Below are 14644 nucleotides of genomic sequence, written 5' to 3'. Positions count from 1 at the left end.
CACCAGTGATGTCAGTGACCAATTGAGTCAAGTGAAAATGAGTGTACAGTATTTTTATTTAAGTAGCACAAAATAGATATACTTAAAGTCTTACTCACTCAAGTACAGTGCATTACATATTTTAGAATGGGCCCTTTTGCAGCTGATGTCTATTTTGGGGGGTCAGTCTCTAAAGCCAGACATAAGCTTTAATAAATGTAAAACTCAACTTCAACACATTTGTATGAAACCAATTATTTATTTTTGAATGATGAGTAAAAAAAAAAAAAAAAAAAAAAAAAAAAAATCATATATCATAATCATATATTTCTCCTCTTGTCCCCCGGAAACGGATCTTTGCGGAGATTTTCAAAATAGAAGTCGTCTTCCTCCGCGATCACGTGACCCCTCTGTTTACAGGCATCCGGAGAAACATGGAGGACACCGCTGGCAGTAATCCCCAATCTCTCGGATTTACAGAGAAATTAAAGTCCTGGCTCTCCTGGTCATGGACCTACGTGTGCTTCATCTGGTTCGGCATGGTCCTCATCATGATCTACGTGCTGTGGAGCCCGCTGAAACTGCAGGAGTCTCTTACCTCGGGTGAATTAATGCAGCGGCTAGCTAGCTATTGTTAGCATTCGGCTACCTGGCTTTAGCAGACAGAATGCGCGAGCCCGTGGTTCTGACAGTTCGGTGTCGCGCTCATTGAAGATCAGATAGTGGAGACTTTTTTTTTATTTTATTTAAATCAAGTTTTTACATATCTATTGCCTGCTTTTTTTGTAATATTGTTTTCTGTCTGCAGACTGTGTGTGCTCATTATGCAGTATTTTATTGTGGTAATACCAAGCAGGCTCTAATAGTGGGTCTATTGTCTAAACAGTACACCCACTTCCAGTGTTTGTTTTTATTCTGTTGGCACTTGCATGCATTTTAGTGCATGCTACTAACTTCTCTCAGTTGTGGTTGCATCATGACACTATGCTGACTGTCTCTCCTCCTCCTCTTCCTCCTCCTCCTCCTCTTCTTCTTTCAGCCTCAGTGTTTCTGAATACACTGACCCCCAAGTTCTATGTGGCTCTCACTGGAACCTCTTCTCTCATCTCTGGACTCATCCTTGTGAGTTATCCTTTGAGTTATGTCACACACCGTCTTATGCATGATATATAGTCACTCCTTTGCAAAATTATATTTGCTTTTAGGCCTCTTAGTAGGCACAATTTGCAATAATCTCGTCCTAAAATTCTAATTCATATTTGGAAAACCACGATTAGACACGTGTGGGTGGAAGCCTCGTTTTAGAGAAGTGCCACTATTAAATGCAAAGCTGTAATGAAAATTAATTCTAGTAAAAACCCATTACAGCGGTTCCTAAACTGGAGGGTGCAAAGCCATTGAAAGGAAGACAAAATGATGTTATGAAGCAGATAAAAAGTTGAATTAATTAGAAATATTTTGGAGCAATAAACAAAACACGAGTGCTCTCATGTGGGCAGTATTGTGTTGATTCAGTTTAGCAAGAGTTATGCAAAGTGAAGGAAAAATGCCATGTAATGTACAAGATGGACAGATTTGTGACCCCCCCCCTCCCCCCAAAAGAAAGTGCGCTTTTCGAACAACATCAGCCTATCTTGATCTCAAGTTCATTGGGATTATAGCGACAGAGTTTTGTGTGTTCTGTGTTTTATGGCAGTTTGGACAGAGTTTAAGTTGCACAAGTTAAATCGATTTTTAGCATTCGAGAAAAAGGAACCACTGGTCAAGTGATATGATAGCAATTGCCATCTTTTTATCTAATCATATACTTTTTGTAAAGCATGTTGTCACCGTGTGTTTTCTCCCCCCCCAGATATTTGAGTGGTGGTATTTTCGTAAATATGGGACTTCGTTCATTGAACAAGTGTCAGTGAGCCACCTGCGTCCTCTTCTGGGCGGAGTGGAGAGCAGCTCCACGACTGGTCTGTTTGCGTCGGTTAATGGAGAGGCAGAGCCTAGGCCCAGTGTTTCAGGTAGATATGTATATAATACAAACTGTAACAGTAATACTACTCATAACATCACCAGCACCAATAACAATATCTTCCCCTCGGTAGAGTGTAAGGTCTGGAGGAACCCTTTGAATCTGTTCAGAGGAGCAGAATACAACAGGTATGTGTGACTCAGATATTTAGTAATTAAAATGGATGTTTCATAAACTATTCAGAAATACTTTGTGAGTTTGGTGCAAAGGGATTTGGTTTAATTTAATTTGATTCATTGTGGAACATAAAACTGTAGCAAAACTGTTTCTATTTTACCCTCCAGATACACCTGGGTAACAGGGAAGGAACCCTTAACATACTATGATATGAACCTGTCTGCTCAAGACCATCAGACCTTCTTCACAGGAGACACTCCACAGTTAAGACCAGAAGATGCTGGTACGTTTTAATCAAATACAGATAAAAAAAATCCTCAGTTTTGTAAATAAAAAACGAAGATGTGGTATTTCTTTGTGGTTTCGACCATACAAGCAAAAGCGACCGCTAGCGTTTACATTTTTTACTGCTTTTTGTTTCTTGTTGTGTTGGATTTGACTTTGATGCCTGCGATTAAATATGTTCTAAGGTCACATCTGTAATAAGTCATGTCAAATCATGTCTCAACAGTGATGCAGAAAGCCTGGAGGGAGAGAAATCCTCAAGCCAGGATCAGAGCAGCTTACCAGGCCATAGAAATGAACCACGAGTGAGTCCTGCTCTTACACAGTTACATATTTTCTCCTTCAATACTGTATCTATAAACTTAATACTGTTAACTTCTAAAACTGTTGCGAGGCAGTAGAAATGGGAATACTCAAAGAAAGTTTCTGTGATTGTGCTTGCTTCGGTTACGAGCACATATACATTCATTTAGTCATATTATGGCCTTTTTATGGGCGCTTTCATACTCAAATTATTGCCTTGATTGAAGTTTTTCATGCGCATGAAAACATTACGTTTGTGTGCAGATGTGCTGCAGCCTATGTGCTTTTAGCAGAAGAAGAAGCCACAACCATCACAGAAGCTGAGCGTCTCTTCAAAAAAGCACTAAGTATTGGTAAGAATGGATTTGAATTTGCATAAAGTACTCACAATGACTGAACAATGAGGCACAGTAGCGGGAAGATAGGTAACTAGTTGAGTACTGCCACACCCTGTGCTGTGCAGCACTCCAAAATGCTTATTGAGCAACTCCACTTATTGTGTTATAAATAGATTAGTCCACATCTGTTCACGCCTACCTGTCATTGAGGATGTAATTCCAAGTGTATGTAAATTCCCCCGCTGCGGGACTAATAAAGGATTATCTTATTCCATCCATACATCAAAGCTTTTCCTCTGCACGAGTTTGAAGTTGTGTCATACATAATGATAAAACTCAATCCATGTTTTTTCGAGTTTAAAATGAGTGTGGATTGTTAAGCGTTTTGTGCATTAAATGTCTCATATTTTCTCTTTGCCATCCACAGCTGGAAAAGATATCAACTTACTGGTGTATATTAAACGCAGACTGGCAATGTGTGCACGCAAACTGGGCCGGATTAAAGAAGCGGTGAAAATGATGAGAGATGTGAGTTTCTTTCGAAATCTTGACTCTTTTCAGAGAAGCAACTCAAAATGCAGACTGCTATAGAGTGCAAATTGTGGAACTTCACATGCAACTGAGTAACAGAGGCAACATATGTACTGTATTTAAAACAACTGCAGTACAGTAGTGCTACTAACAAATTGTATTGTTCATTTATGGGTTTTTTTTCTCTTTACAGTTAATGAAGGAGTTCCCACTTTTGGGAATGTTAAATATACATGAAAACCTCTTGGAGGCACTTCTAGAGCTTCAGGCATATGCTGATGTCCAAGCAGTCCTCGCCAAATATGATGGTAACACTGAACGCAATAAAAATGTCGTTTTTTAACGTCATAATATTGACTTTGGACAGAACTGAGCTCAGTGTCAATGATTCGGTCTTGAAAATGTACGACACCTGACCCCGATTTGTTCTTCCATTATAGACATCAGCTTGCCAAAATCAGCCACTATATGCTACACATCTGCACTGTTGAAAGCACGGGCTGTATCAGATAAGTATGTGTTCCCATATTGGTTCATAAAGTTTTAAATATCTTTTGAGCCTTGCATACAATTCAACATAAGTATCTCTTAAACAAGGTTTGTTTGTCTCAGGTTCTCTCCAGAGGCCGCGTCACGGCGAGGTCTAAGCACAGCAGAGATGAACGCTGTGGAGGCCATACACAGAGCTGTTGAGTTCAATCCACACGTGCCAAAGGTCAGTTATTACTTTTTCACAATTACTAAAACTTATTTTTGAATTAAGTCTCTGTTTGGGCTGCATGTTTACCGTTTTTATTTCCACACTCTCAGTAAAATGTATGCGTTAAAGTGTATTTCCAGCCATGCAGCTGCTGTGCTGCAAGTGGTTTGGGTAGATGTCGTTATTTCTATATTTAGTCTGAACACACAGGTTCCACATGCCGGCCATGCTTCAAAGTCACAAGTAGAACAAACAGGCAGACAGGTAAACAATCAGTCAGACAATCATAGGTGAGTTATGTCAGCAGTAACAGGTGGTGTGACTTACAAATAGAGCAGGATGCTTCCATCCAGACATGCTATAAACTGTCTCAACAGCAGGTGTCAGTGTAAGTCTTGATACTTGGCTCTTAACTCATTTTTATCACACCTGACGTGTCAGCTTAAGACCTTAGAGCTTTAACGATATTTGTCTACTATGTCTCTATTTCAATAATTTGGGTGATTATTGTATTCAGTATTAAACAATTCAATACAATTAAGTTGGACAATATATACTTATGTATTCAAAGGATACATTGGCCCTAATCATCAACTACTGTAACAAGAGGAATGTGTATTTTTTTTAATCAAACATGCATTATGTGTTTTCACTGGTAGTGTAGTTTAAATTTCACATTTGTGTGCCAAGAAAAACAGTAAACTTATAACAGATTGGTCACAGTGCAGATAAGCTCTCCATACAACTGATCTAGGGAGAACATGGGAATACAACTGGATATCTTTCTGGCCTTTCCCATCAGTTCCCACAGGATTAGATGTCACACATGCACACACAGAGTCATACACAACTAGTTGCAGCAGAGGTTTGTCTCAGATTAGCCTTTGTAGTGTGGTGTTGTTTCATCTCAACGGACTGAGAGACAGAAAGAGAATCACTGTGTCTGTGTGTGTGCGTGTGTGCGTGTGTGCGTGTGTGTGTGTGTGTGTGTGTGTGTGTGTGAGGGGGCGTTGGACCAGGGGTGTCAGCCAGCACTTTGATCCAGCCTTTGATTTTAAAGTGAGGGCCCTCATTTTCACCGTCTTTCCGACCGCTCCCTCCCGACCGTGCCCAGAGGCGGCCATCCTCTCTCCTCTCATCACGTACCCTCATCCTGTTTCTTATCCTCTCATGTTCCCTCATCCCCTGTTTGAGCCAAACAGAGAGTCTGATGTTGGCCACCACTGTCAACTTTAGGACATTTCGTAACACACCTTTCACAGAAGGTTATTGGTAGGCTCATCTTTCAGCATTTGACGGGCATCTGGTGCTTGCTGAGGACTCATAACAGAGTTGTGTTACGTTTTTTGACTTCGCTGGATGTGAAAATGTAACAGTGGGGAAGGAGGGGGAGGGGGGGTTGTTGCTTTGTGTTGTCTTGCATGATGAGCACACCTGTGACTGTGGTCTTTTTTGACAAGGGCTGGCCTTCTATTAAGGAGGATCTGTAAAGGGCTTTATCCAAAAAGTTCCCTGGTGCCTAATACTGTACTCTTGTGTGGAGTTGGACTTACTTAAGAAAGTCTTCATCCAAGAAAACAACACCATCATGTACATGTAGGGCCTCAACTAATAAATACTTTCATCTATGATCAATCCATTAGTCTCTTAAGTATTGTACAATTAAAAAAAAAAAATTGATGAATCCTACACTGCTTCATTTCTAAAGTGACTTTTCTAAGAAATGTATTTTCCTCGTAAATGAGAAGTAAAGGTAACACTTTCAATGACGCCCATGTCTATAATGCATTATAAAATACTTGTAATGCGTTATAATCAGCTTATAGCAGTGTATAATTATATTTATAAGCACTCATGAATATTCACAATGCTTCATAACAACAATTATAACAGATTAGAAAGCATTTTATAATTACTTATAAGGTCAAGTTTTATTATACTTAATAATGCCGGTCACTCACTTTTGCAAGGATCAAAATGTAGTGTAATTCCCACAGTTGTAATTCATCATAATATTTTTTATAATGCATTATAATCATTTTATAATGACTATGGATATATATATTAGAATTCAGTGAGTGACCGGAAATGATGATATTTGACCTTATAAGTCATTACGATATGGTTTCTAATATGTTATGGATTTTGCTATAAAACATTATGATATTAATAATATACTGATATATATATATATACCAGTGTAAGGTGGCAGGAGTTGCATCAAAGGTGAATAAATAACAAAGTCTGTGTGTGTTTGTTTTGCTATAGAAAGGCAAAAGGAGATACCAGTGTTGCACTGATTCAAGTACATTTTGGGGAAAAAAGCGTGGAGTAATGAAGGGACAATGTTAGGTCAAGCATTCAGTGTGTGGGTGTGTTATCAAGCATGCCGAGGAGATTATATATGAATATCACATGAGTTCATTCAAACTGCTCAAAAAGCCACACTAAACCCACACATGAAGTCTGTTTCAGTACAAACCGCACTCCTTTCATGCACGACCCTTCTCCCCCACAACCTCTCCATCTTGCCCCTATTTACCTCCCCCTCCCTTCTATTTTCCTCCTCTCCTCATCTTCTTGTCGCTCTCTATTTGTCCTCCTCCACCGCCACCCTATTCTCCATCTGTCTGTCCATTCCAATCAGCCTGTCTACCAGCCAGTGGTTAAGACTCTTGACAATTTGCTGGCTGCATGGACAGCTGATCAAGTGTTCCTGCTATCTGAATCTGTTGTACATTTACATTTAGCACCACTTTGGTCCATACACGTTCATTTTGTGGCGGTCTGGGTGACCGGGTCCCATCTACCTTGCTAGTTTACTCCACTTTGGAAGGCGGTTTCTCATCCCACCCCATTCTGGTTGACATGTTTCTCATAGATGGCCCATCAAGACTCAGAAATGCAGACCTTTGCCTAGTTTACCTCTGAAATTGGCTTTTTGGTTTGTAATTTGAGCCAGAGCGGCAGCCGCGGGTTGTTCTAAATGAAGATGGATGAGGTTTGATTCAGACGAGGTAAATGGAGTCTTAAGGAATTGCCTCATCCAGGTCTACTTTAGAATGAATGCTGTTTGTTATCCGCCACTGTCCTCAGTAGAGGTTGGAGTAGCTGGTAGCTGTTTTTACTGACTATGAAATTCTTAATCTACAACACCTGTTTTTTTTGTTTTTTTTGGTTCTTTCACTGTACACGCGCATGTTTGTCTGACCCTTATAGAGCAACTACAAGGCTGATGTCATTGTTGCCTGTGTGTCCCATTGTGAGAAGCAGAGTGCCGCAGATTAGAATCAGAAGGCAGCTTATGAGTTATGCTCTGGGCTTATGACTGCCCAGGGATAAAAGGAGAACACATGAAACTCAATCCCTTCATCAAAGAGGCGACAGGGAGTGGAGAAGCGGACCGAGGAACGAGAGGAGGGGGGGGTTGGGCGGTGCGGTCGGCCGGCACAGAGGACTGAGGTGTCACCAGGTCTAATGCCGAGGCATGCAAGGAAGGACAGCTGAGCAGCCAGCCTCTCTAAATGGTTAATCTTAAACCACAGAGGACCCAGATCTGCACGGGGGCCATATACTGGTCATTCATGATCAGCAACAGAATAATATGGAGGTAGTGAAATGTATAAAACTGTAAAATATCCCAGATGGCCCAAAATAACAAAATTGGCTCGCTATCAGATTGTCAAAATAATCAAATCTGAGATTCAAGATTGAGCCCCAAATTAAGATCACCTTCCTAATCGTCCTTAAGTGTGAGCATAAAATGAATGCATGTTATTTTATCAGTTGGCGGTCTCTGCAACAGAGAAGTGGTAGGTGTTCTCTTGCGCTGGCTGGCTGGCTGGCTGGCTGGCTGGCTGGCTGGCTGGCTGGCTGGCTGCCTCGACACCGATGCCGGGGGTGGGTGGGAGTAGAGGACGCTGAAAGGTTTGTGCTCAGAAGAAAGGAGACCGAAATGGTGAGGAGGATGAAGGCGGACAGTCAAATGTCCCGGCTGGAGAAGAGAGTGCCGATTTTAAGTAAGTCAGACAGGATAAGTGAGAGGGTCAAACGAGCAGCTTCTGGTTGTCTGTAGCTGCCGATCGCTGTAGCGGCCACGGAGGATGTTAGAGAGAGAGAGAGAAGAGGATAGAGGACATGACGGTCTGCAGGAACGGTTGAATGAAAAGTGAGGAGAGCTGTTCACACCTGTTGGGTGGTTGATTGAGCTTTTAGTCCGAGTCAGGAGGTGGCGAGTGAGGAGCAGACATCAGAGCGGTGAGGTGAGCCTGGCTAACTGTCTGCATAGAACACAATATACAGAAATATTTGATGAATATTGGCTACAGTTCAGCAATGAGGTAGAGAGTGATGACAGTGACATGGCTGACATTGACAAAGACAGATCCAGAACCAGGGGACACGATGGGACGCAGGCTCATATCTTACAAGCTGAAGGAGCGTGAAAAAGTTGCCGGAGGAGGACGGGGATGAGCCAGGTGGAGGAGCCCGGGCAGGCTGTGATCATGAGGGTGAGAGTGGAGAAAGAGGGTAAGGCAGGGGTGAAATGAGTGAAGCAGCATGGTCTGGCCGGCTGGGTAGATAGATGGATGGATGGCTGGCTGAGCCTGTGACCATGGAGGGGATTAGACAGGATTAGCTGTGGGGTAACCTTCCCAAAGTGTCAGTCTGAGATCCAGAGCGCTGTGAAGCTGGCCGCCTGGGAATCCAGCCCCAGGGGGCCCCGCAGATGGGTTTTGTTTAACACAGACCCCTGCCACGCTGGGCACCACAGACATAAAGTAGATAGAGCGGGATGTCATCAAAGTCAGCGTGCACCTATTAATGACCTATCTATTGACAGAGCTAGGCCTTCATTTGAAATATATATATATATATATATATATATATATATATAACAGAAAAGCAGCACACACCATGTTGGTGTTGTTCTTTCTCGATTCTTGTTTCCTGTTACTTCCGAGAGCATACCTGTTCTATAGGTTGTAACTCTGGGACGTCAGCACAGTGAACCGACTGACTCGCTGGGACAAACTTACACAGTAGGGAGAGAGAGGAGGGGTGAGCGGGGGGGGGGGGGTGTTACACATTCATGGAATGAATGTACTGTACTGTAACAATAACATTGGAAAGTGTTTTTCCCTCCCGTCTAGAAGAATTGCAAAATAAGGCTGTCAACAAATACCTCACATGTAGAAAATAATGCTTTCAGTCGGCGGGGAGTTGGCCAGAAGGGAATTGCCCAATAGAATAGAATAAGTGAAGAACTGACTGAGAAACAAGGAGAAGATGTGAATGAAACCGTTAAAGCTGCGTTAATTAGATTTTGACCACATGGGGGCAAGAATTAACGTTAACAGTTGACTACCTCACACCCAGAACAAATAATGTAACAGAACATTTTAGTTGCCTCTTTGTCTCTTTGTTTAATATCCTTTTTTCTTTTGGGCAGCATTGGGCATTTATGTGATAAAAGAATAGAATAACAACAAAAGTCTCAAAACGAATGCAAACTGTGGCCAATTTTACATCTTCAAAGAGAACTAAACTGAACCAAATAAAAGAAATTCACACCAAATAGTATTTGAATCCACTGAAGCTGACTGCTGGGAAAACACACACTGAACATTATCACAGTTTTTGACGGCAGTATAAATTGCACCTAGACAAGACTTCTCTGCGATTCAGGAGCCACAAAGCATGAAGGTACTGCAGTGTATACTAACCAGAATACTTGTATTTTTTCCTCTTCCTGTCTGTAGTACTTATTAGAGATGAAGAGCCTGATCCTCCCTCCAGAGCACATCTTGAAGAGGGGTGACAGCGAGGCAGTGGCATATGCTTTCTTCCACCTGCAGCACTGGAAGAGGGCAGAGGGAGCCTTAAACCTACTACACTGCACCTGGGAGGGCAGTATGTGGCACTTTTACTACTTCTATCAAATACCACTGCTTTGCATATTATGTGTTTATTTTTGTTTGTTTTATTTAATGTATATAATAAATTGATTTCATTTCAATTTTAAAGATCATACTTTTTTCTTTGGTTCAATTGAGTTACTGCACCCCATTCTACGTATTTTCAGAAGTCCCAATTAAACAGTATTTCAATAGCGTTGAGGCATCAGACACCCAAAGTGTCTCCTTCTGCTCGTCATTGTTGAATTGTTATGTTCTGAGTCATGCGTGAACAGCATGAGAGGACCGAAATCATTCCTCAAACGCAGCACAGGAAGAATGTTATTATTATTATTCATTAGGATGTTAGTATTTTAGTCACTCTGTGTAATATTTTCAAGTCTAGCAATTTACTGGAAATAATGTCAGCTGTTTAAGTAATTTTCCTTGTGCCGTTTCCCCGCTTTAACAGCCTTCCGGATAATTCCCTACCCTCTGGAGAAGGGTCATCTGTTTTACCCTTACCCAGGATGCACAGAAACAGCAGATAGAGAACTGCTGCCCTGTGAGTACATCAGCCTACATGCAGTCCATTCATGTGCTCGCAATTTGATAGTGTAATCAGTCATCCTCTCACTATTTAAACACCCACGTCTATTCAAAATGCTTAATTTTTTTTACTTCGTCCTGCTCACTTGTTCCGTCCAGCGTTCCACGAGGTGTCTGTGTACCCAAAGAAAGAGCTTCCCTTCTTCATCCTCTTCACAGCAGGCCTTTGCTCCTTCACTGCCATGCTGGCCATGCTCACACATCAGTTCCCTGAGCTCATGGGTGTCTTTGCCAAAGCAGTAAGTACTTCAGCTACACATTGCAGTTTCACCTTAAAGTTTCTAAAGAACAATTTATAGATTCTGATTCAGATAGTCCACTATTTTATCATTACACAAGATTAACTTGTGTGTTAGTTGGCCGACCGCTTACATCTTCGGTTAACCTCTGATTGGGTCTGTGTTTTAAATGCATGTTGTTTGTAACCTGAATCTTTTAAACCCCTGTGGTAGTTGCTGCCTTCCATCACTGTCAGTAACACTGGAGGCTCATGGGAGTCGTAGGCCAATAAAGTGTGCGTTTCCCGCCAAAACAAGCTGTAGCCCAGCTTAAGCTATCAGTGACCACGTTTGGATAATGGAAGCTTATCGCCCATTTCCAAGATAAAAGTGCAGCTTACAGCCTTAAAAAAAAAAGAAAAGTTGAATTTGTGCACCACTTCCTTTCACTGTTTATTTATTATAGAAGTGTTGTGTTATCTGTTTTTAGCTAGTTTGGCAAACTCCTGACTTTGGCGAATCCTTTGTTTATGGTCACGCTGTTTATTAGGGCCTGCCTTTACATAGACATGTAGTAAAAACAAGGCCGCAGAGAACATCTAGTGCTCGTCCTTTTGTTATGGGAAAGATTGAGGGCAGATAGGATTTTTACAGCAGCCCCCGGCGAGCCTGGTTTGCGTAATGTTCAGATGGAGTGCGTGAAAACCAGCGAGAGAGGAACACAGAGGTCCTCACTGCCTTCTGAGGAAAAACAGATTTCTCTGAATCTGCTGCTCTTGAACAGAAGATCCAAGACAGTGGTGGTGGTGGTGGTGGTGGTGGAAGTCTGCCTTTTCCTTTATTTATGGACACAAGACATATATAGCGTAGCAGTTGATTATGTTTCATATATTAAATGGGATTAGAGGCGTACTTGATTTGCACTTGTCTGGCCAGGCTGATACATCCACTTATGAGGCTATTAAAGTGTCAAGTGTATCAAGCACACCTCAAGTAGTTTCAGGGAGAAACCATATTGTAATATTTTAGAGGACATTTCACTGTCACTAGCTACCTTAAATCACTAACATGTGCATTTGAAATGCTCTATTATACACATACCTAATATACTGTGTATCCTAGAACCTAATATTAGATCTAGGTAGATATATATTCCTTGCTGGTATTCATGAAAATGATCGTTTGAGCTTTTCCCTCTAGGTTCTAAGTATGAGTAGTATTTGTCTGATTTGGTAGAGACAAAATCATTAATGCTCCTAATAAGTCAATCGTTAGATAACAAAGTTTATCCCTAAATCAGATCAGTTAATTGAATTGTCTGTCAGCAACGCTTTCAAACACAATAAAAACAAATGATATTATAAGTATTGCTGCTTTGTTTCTGTCTTCCCTGTACTCTGGAAAAGTTTCTGGATTTCATTTATAAATCAGCCTTGGACCGCATTGCTGCAACTAAAATACACGTTGTATATCGTGATCGGCGTCTTAACTACATCCTTTTTTCTGTTTTGAGCAAGATCAATACTCTTAATATCACACCTGTCTTGTTTCCAGAAAGAACACAAGGGGTCGATTGTATGTCCTTATAAACACATCAGACTTTACGGTGGATTTAAGATTTGTTTCAATTAAACTTATTAAATGAAACTATTTTCCCCATCCACGTTAGCCTGCCAGTTTGCCAGGGATGAGCTAGAGCACAGTGTTTAGGTCGATGTGATTTCTCTTATTTTTCCTAAATTAAATATAATACAAATGTTTATTTTTAAAGAAAATCATCAGCGTGTTATACTTAAGCATTATTAGAGAACAAATGGGAAGAGGGTTTTAAGGCTCATTCTACTTTTCTTTGTCTTTCTCTTTCAGTTCTTCAGCACACTCTTTGCACCCCTGGGTTTCTTCGCAGACAAGATGGAAAGCTTCATGCCGTCCAGTTTTTGGCACCAGCTGACTCGAATCTGACCCCATCTCACACACACATAACGCACACACACACACACACACACACACACACACACACACACACACACACACACACACACACACACACACACACACACACACACACACACACACACACACACACACCAATACCACTCCAAACCCTCAGACAAAAAGTGTTTGCTCTCCTGTCTTCAGCATTACTGTCCACTTGCTGCATTGTTACTGATTATGTTGGCTGAGGTTGTATCAACACGGCAAAACCACTCTTGAGATGCCCTCCCACACTGTTCCAGCCGCCTCAGTTTTTCCAAGAGCACAGTTAGTGAATACAATCTGCAACGATTCCACACTTTCGATTGTGGTCATGTTAGCCCCTATGCAAATTATCCCACAAAGCCTGGATGTAGATTTTTGGTGCAAAAATGTAATTCGGAGTTCGTTAGAAGCACTCCTCTGTTCCATCACAATAATTAAAAAAAAAAGGCTAAAACGGCATGTTTTAAATACGAACTACTGTCAAATCAGATGAGTTGGTTTTAACCAGTGTGTTACTGACAACAGGAAACAGAAACAACAGTATTTACATTAAGGATGTCTCTTGTAGAATATGTTTACCAATATGACCCTAGTCCTCTCTTCTCCCTGCTTTATAATTATCTATATGACAAAAGATCCCATTGGATATTTGGGATGGGAACCAGTGTGTCCTACGTCATCCCTCAGTGCACCACAGACATCCAGCGGCTCAGATTTGAACGTTTGTAAGGCCTCCAAAAAACAGAGCCGTGATTTACAGCCTCGAAGTGCCTGCAGTGTATACAACGCCTCTGCAGTTCAACAGTTGTTACCGTGGCATGACACCTCAGCACTATATCACTGGGGCAACCGTCGCCCCAGCAACATCGAAATGTAAATGGGATCATCACTGGTCACAGTTCCGCACACTCATTCCTGCTGATTGTGATACAGAATGTTATGAGTCGGTGTGTTAGTCAACTTCTCAAATGCCAAACAAAAATGAGAGAAGCACACGTTTCAACTGAAGCAACGTAACGTTTGCTGTAATACTTGAGATTACAGTAGTCTTAAATACATCGACGAGCCCCTCAGAGAAACATGTGGCGATGGGTGGCAAAATGAACAGACACGCACAGACAAATTCTACAAAGTAAGTTATTATTTTACCTTTGTATGAAGAAAATAACTTGCTCTGCCTTTGACTGCGTCTGTTCATTTTGCCAGAAATTCTACATGAGTTGATTCTTCTGTATCTGGTTTAGTTCTGACTTTATTAAAAGATTAACTCCTCTCTGTTTTATCAAACTTAAGATACCAGCATCACCTTGTTGTAAAGTTAAATGTAATAACCTGTCAGAAACATATGTGCCTGGTTCAAAATCGTGAAAAAAAAAAAAAAAAAAAAAAAAAAGAAAAGCCTGTAAATGTGATTTAAAATCCTATTATCGATGTAAAAATGTAATGATTGAAGCTTATTGAAAAAAATACATGAATTGTTGCACCAATTAGTCTTGGATGATAAGAATGATAAGAAACATCATCCCAAATTGTTTATTACATTAACAGGTCAATTACATTTTAAACTTCTTAAGGTTATGTTACTTGATAGTTATTACATTATTATTACAACAACACAGAGCCCATGACCTAGGATGTACTATAAGTGACATCATACTGACAAA

The 14644-nt window shown here is 41.0% G+C and overlaps 1 protein-coding gene across 2 annotated transcripts; it reads left to right on the top strand.

Annotated features, from left to right (window-relative positions):
• The first annotated feature begins 393 nt into the window (after positions 1 to 393).
• st7l (suppression of tumorigenicity 7 like) lies at positions 394 to 14363 on the top strand. 2 transcript variants are annotated; one of them, XM_054616186.1, is made up of 15 exons: positions 394 to 582; positions 1019 to 1101; positions 1832 to 1991; positions 2076 to 2130; positions 2287 to 2402; positions 2631 to 2709; positions 2972 to 3060; positions 3473 to 3573; positions 3770 to 3884; positions 4017 to 4089; positions 4189 to 4291; positions 10039 to 10189; positions 10646 to 10738; positions 10882 to 11021; positions 12867 to 14363. In XM_054616186.1, exons 1-15 carry the CDS (start codon positions 414 to 416, stop codon positions 12960 to 12962), a joined length of 1623 nt encoding a protein of 540 aa, XP_054472161.1. In that variant the 5' UTR covers positions 394 to 413; the 3' UTR covers positions 12963 to 14363. The 2 variants fall into 2 exon arrangements, with proteins under 2 accessions (XP_054472161.1, XP_054472160.1); XM_054616185.1 differs by having other exon boundaries at positions 4174 to 4291.
• Positions 14364 to 14644: the final 281 nt, after the last annotated feature.

The sequence above is a fragment of the Anoplopoma fimbria genome, chromosome 17 (genome assembly GCF_027596085.1).
Source record: "Anoplopoma fimbria isolate UVic2021 breed Golden Eagle Sablefish chromosome 17, Afim_UVic_2022, whole genome shotgun sequence".
Lineage (NCBI taxonomy): Eukaryota > Metazoa > Chordata > Actinopteri > Perciformes > Anoplopomatidae > Anoplopoma > Anoplopoma fimbria.
Note: the sequence above shows the minus strand (reverse complement) of the source record. Positions and strands in the feature narration are given on the sequence as shown.

Excerpts from the sequence above, each read along its gene's own strand:
- st7l (XM_054616185.1), top strand. The coding sequence starts at position 414 with ATGGAGGACACCGCTGGCAGTAATCCCCAATCTCTCGGATTTACAGAG. Across the intron at positions 1,102-1,831 it reads TCATCTCTGGACTCATCCTT|ATATTTGAGTGGTGGTATTT; the intron begins GTGAGTTATCCT and ends CTCCCCCCCCAG. Across the intron at positions 10,190-10,645 it reads ACACTGCACCTGGGAGGGCA|CCTTCCGGATAATTCCCTAC; the intron begins GTATGTGGCACT and ends CCGCTTTAACAG.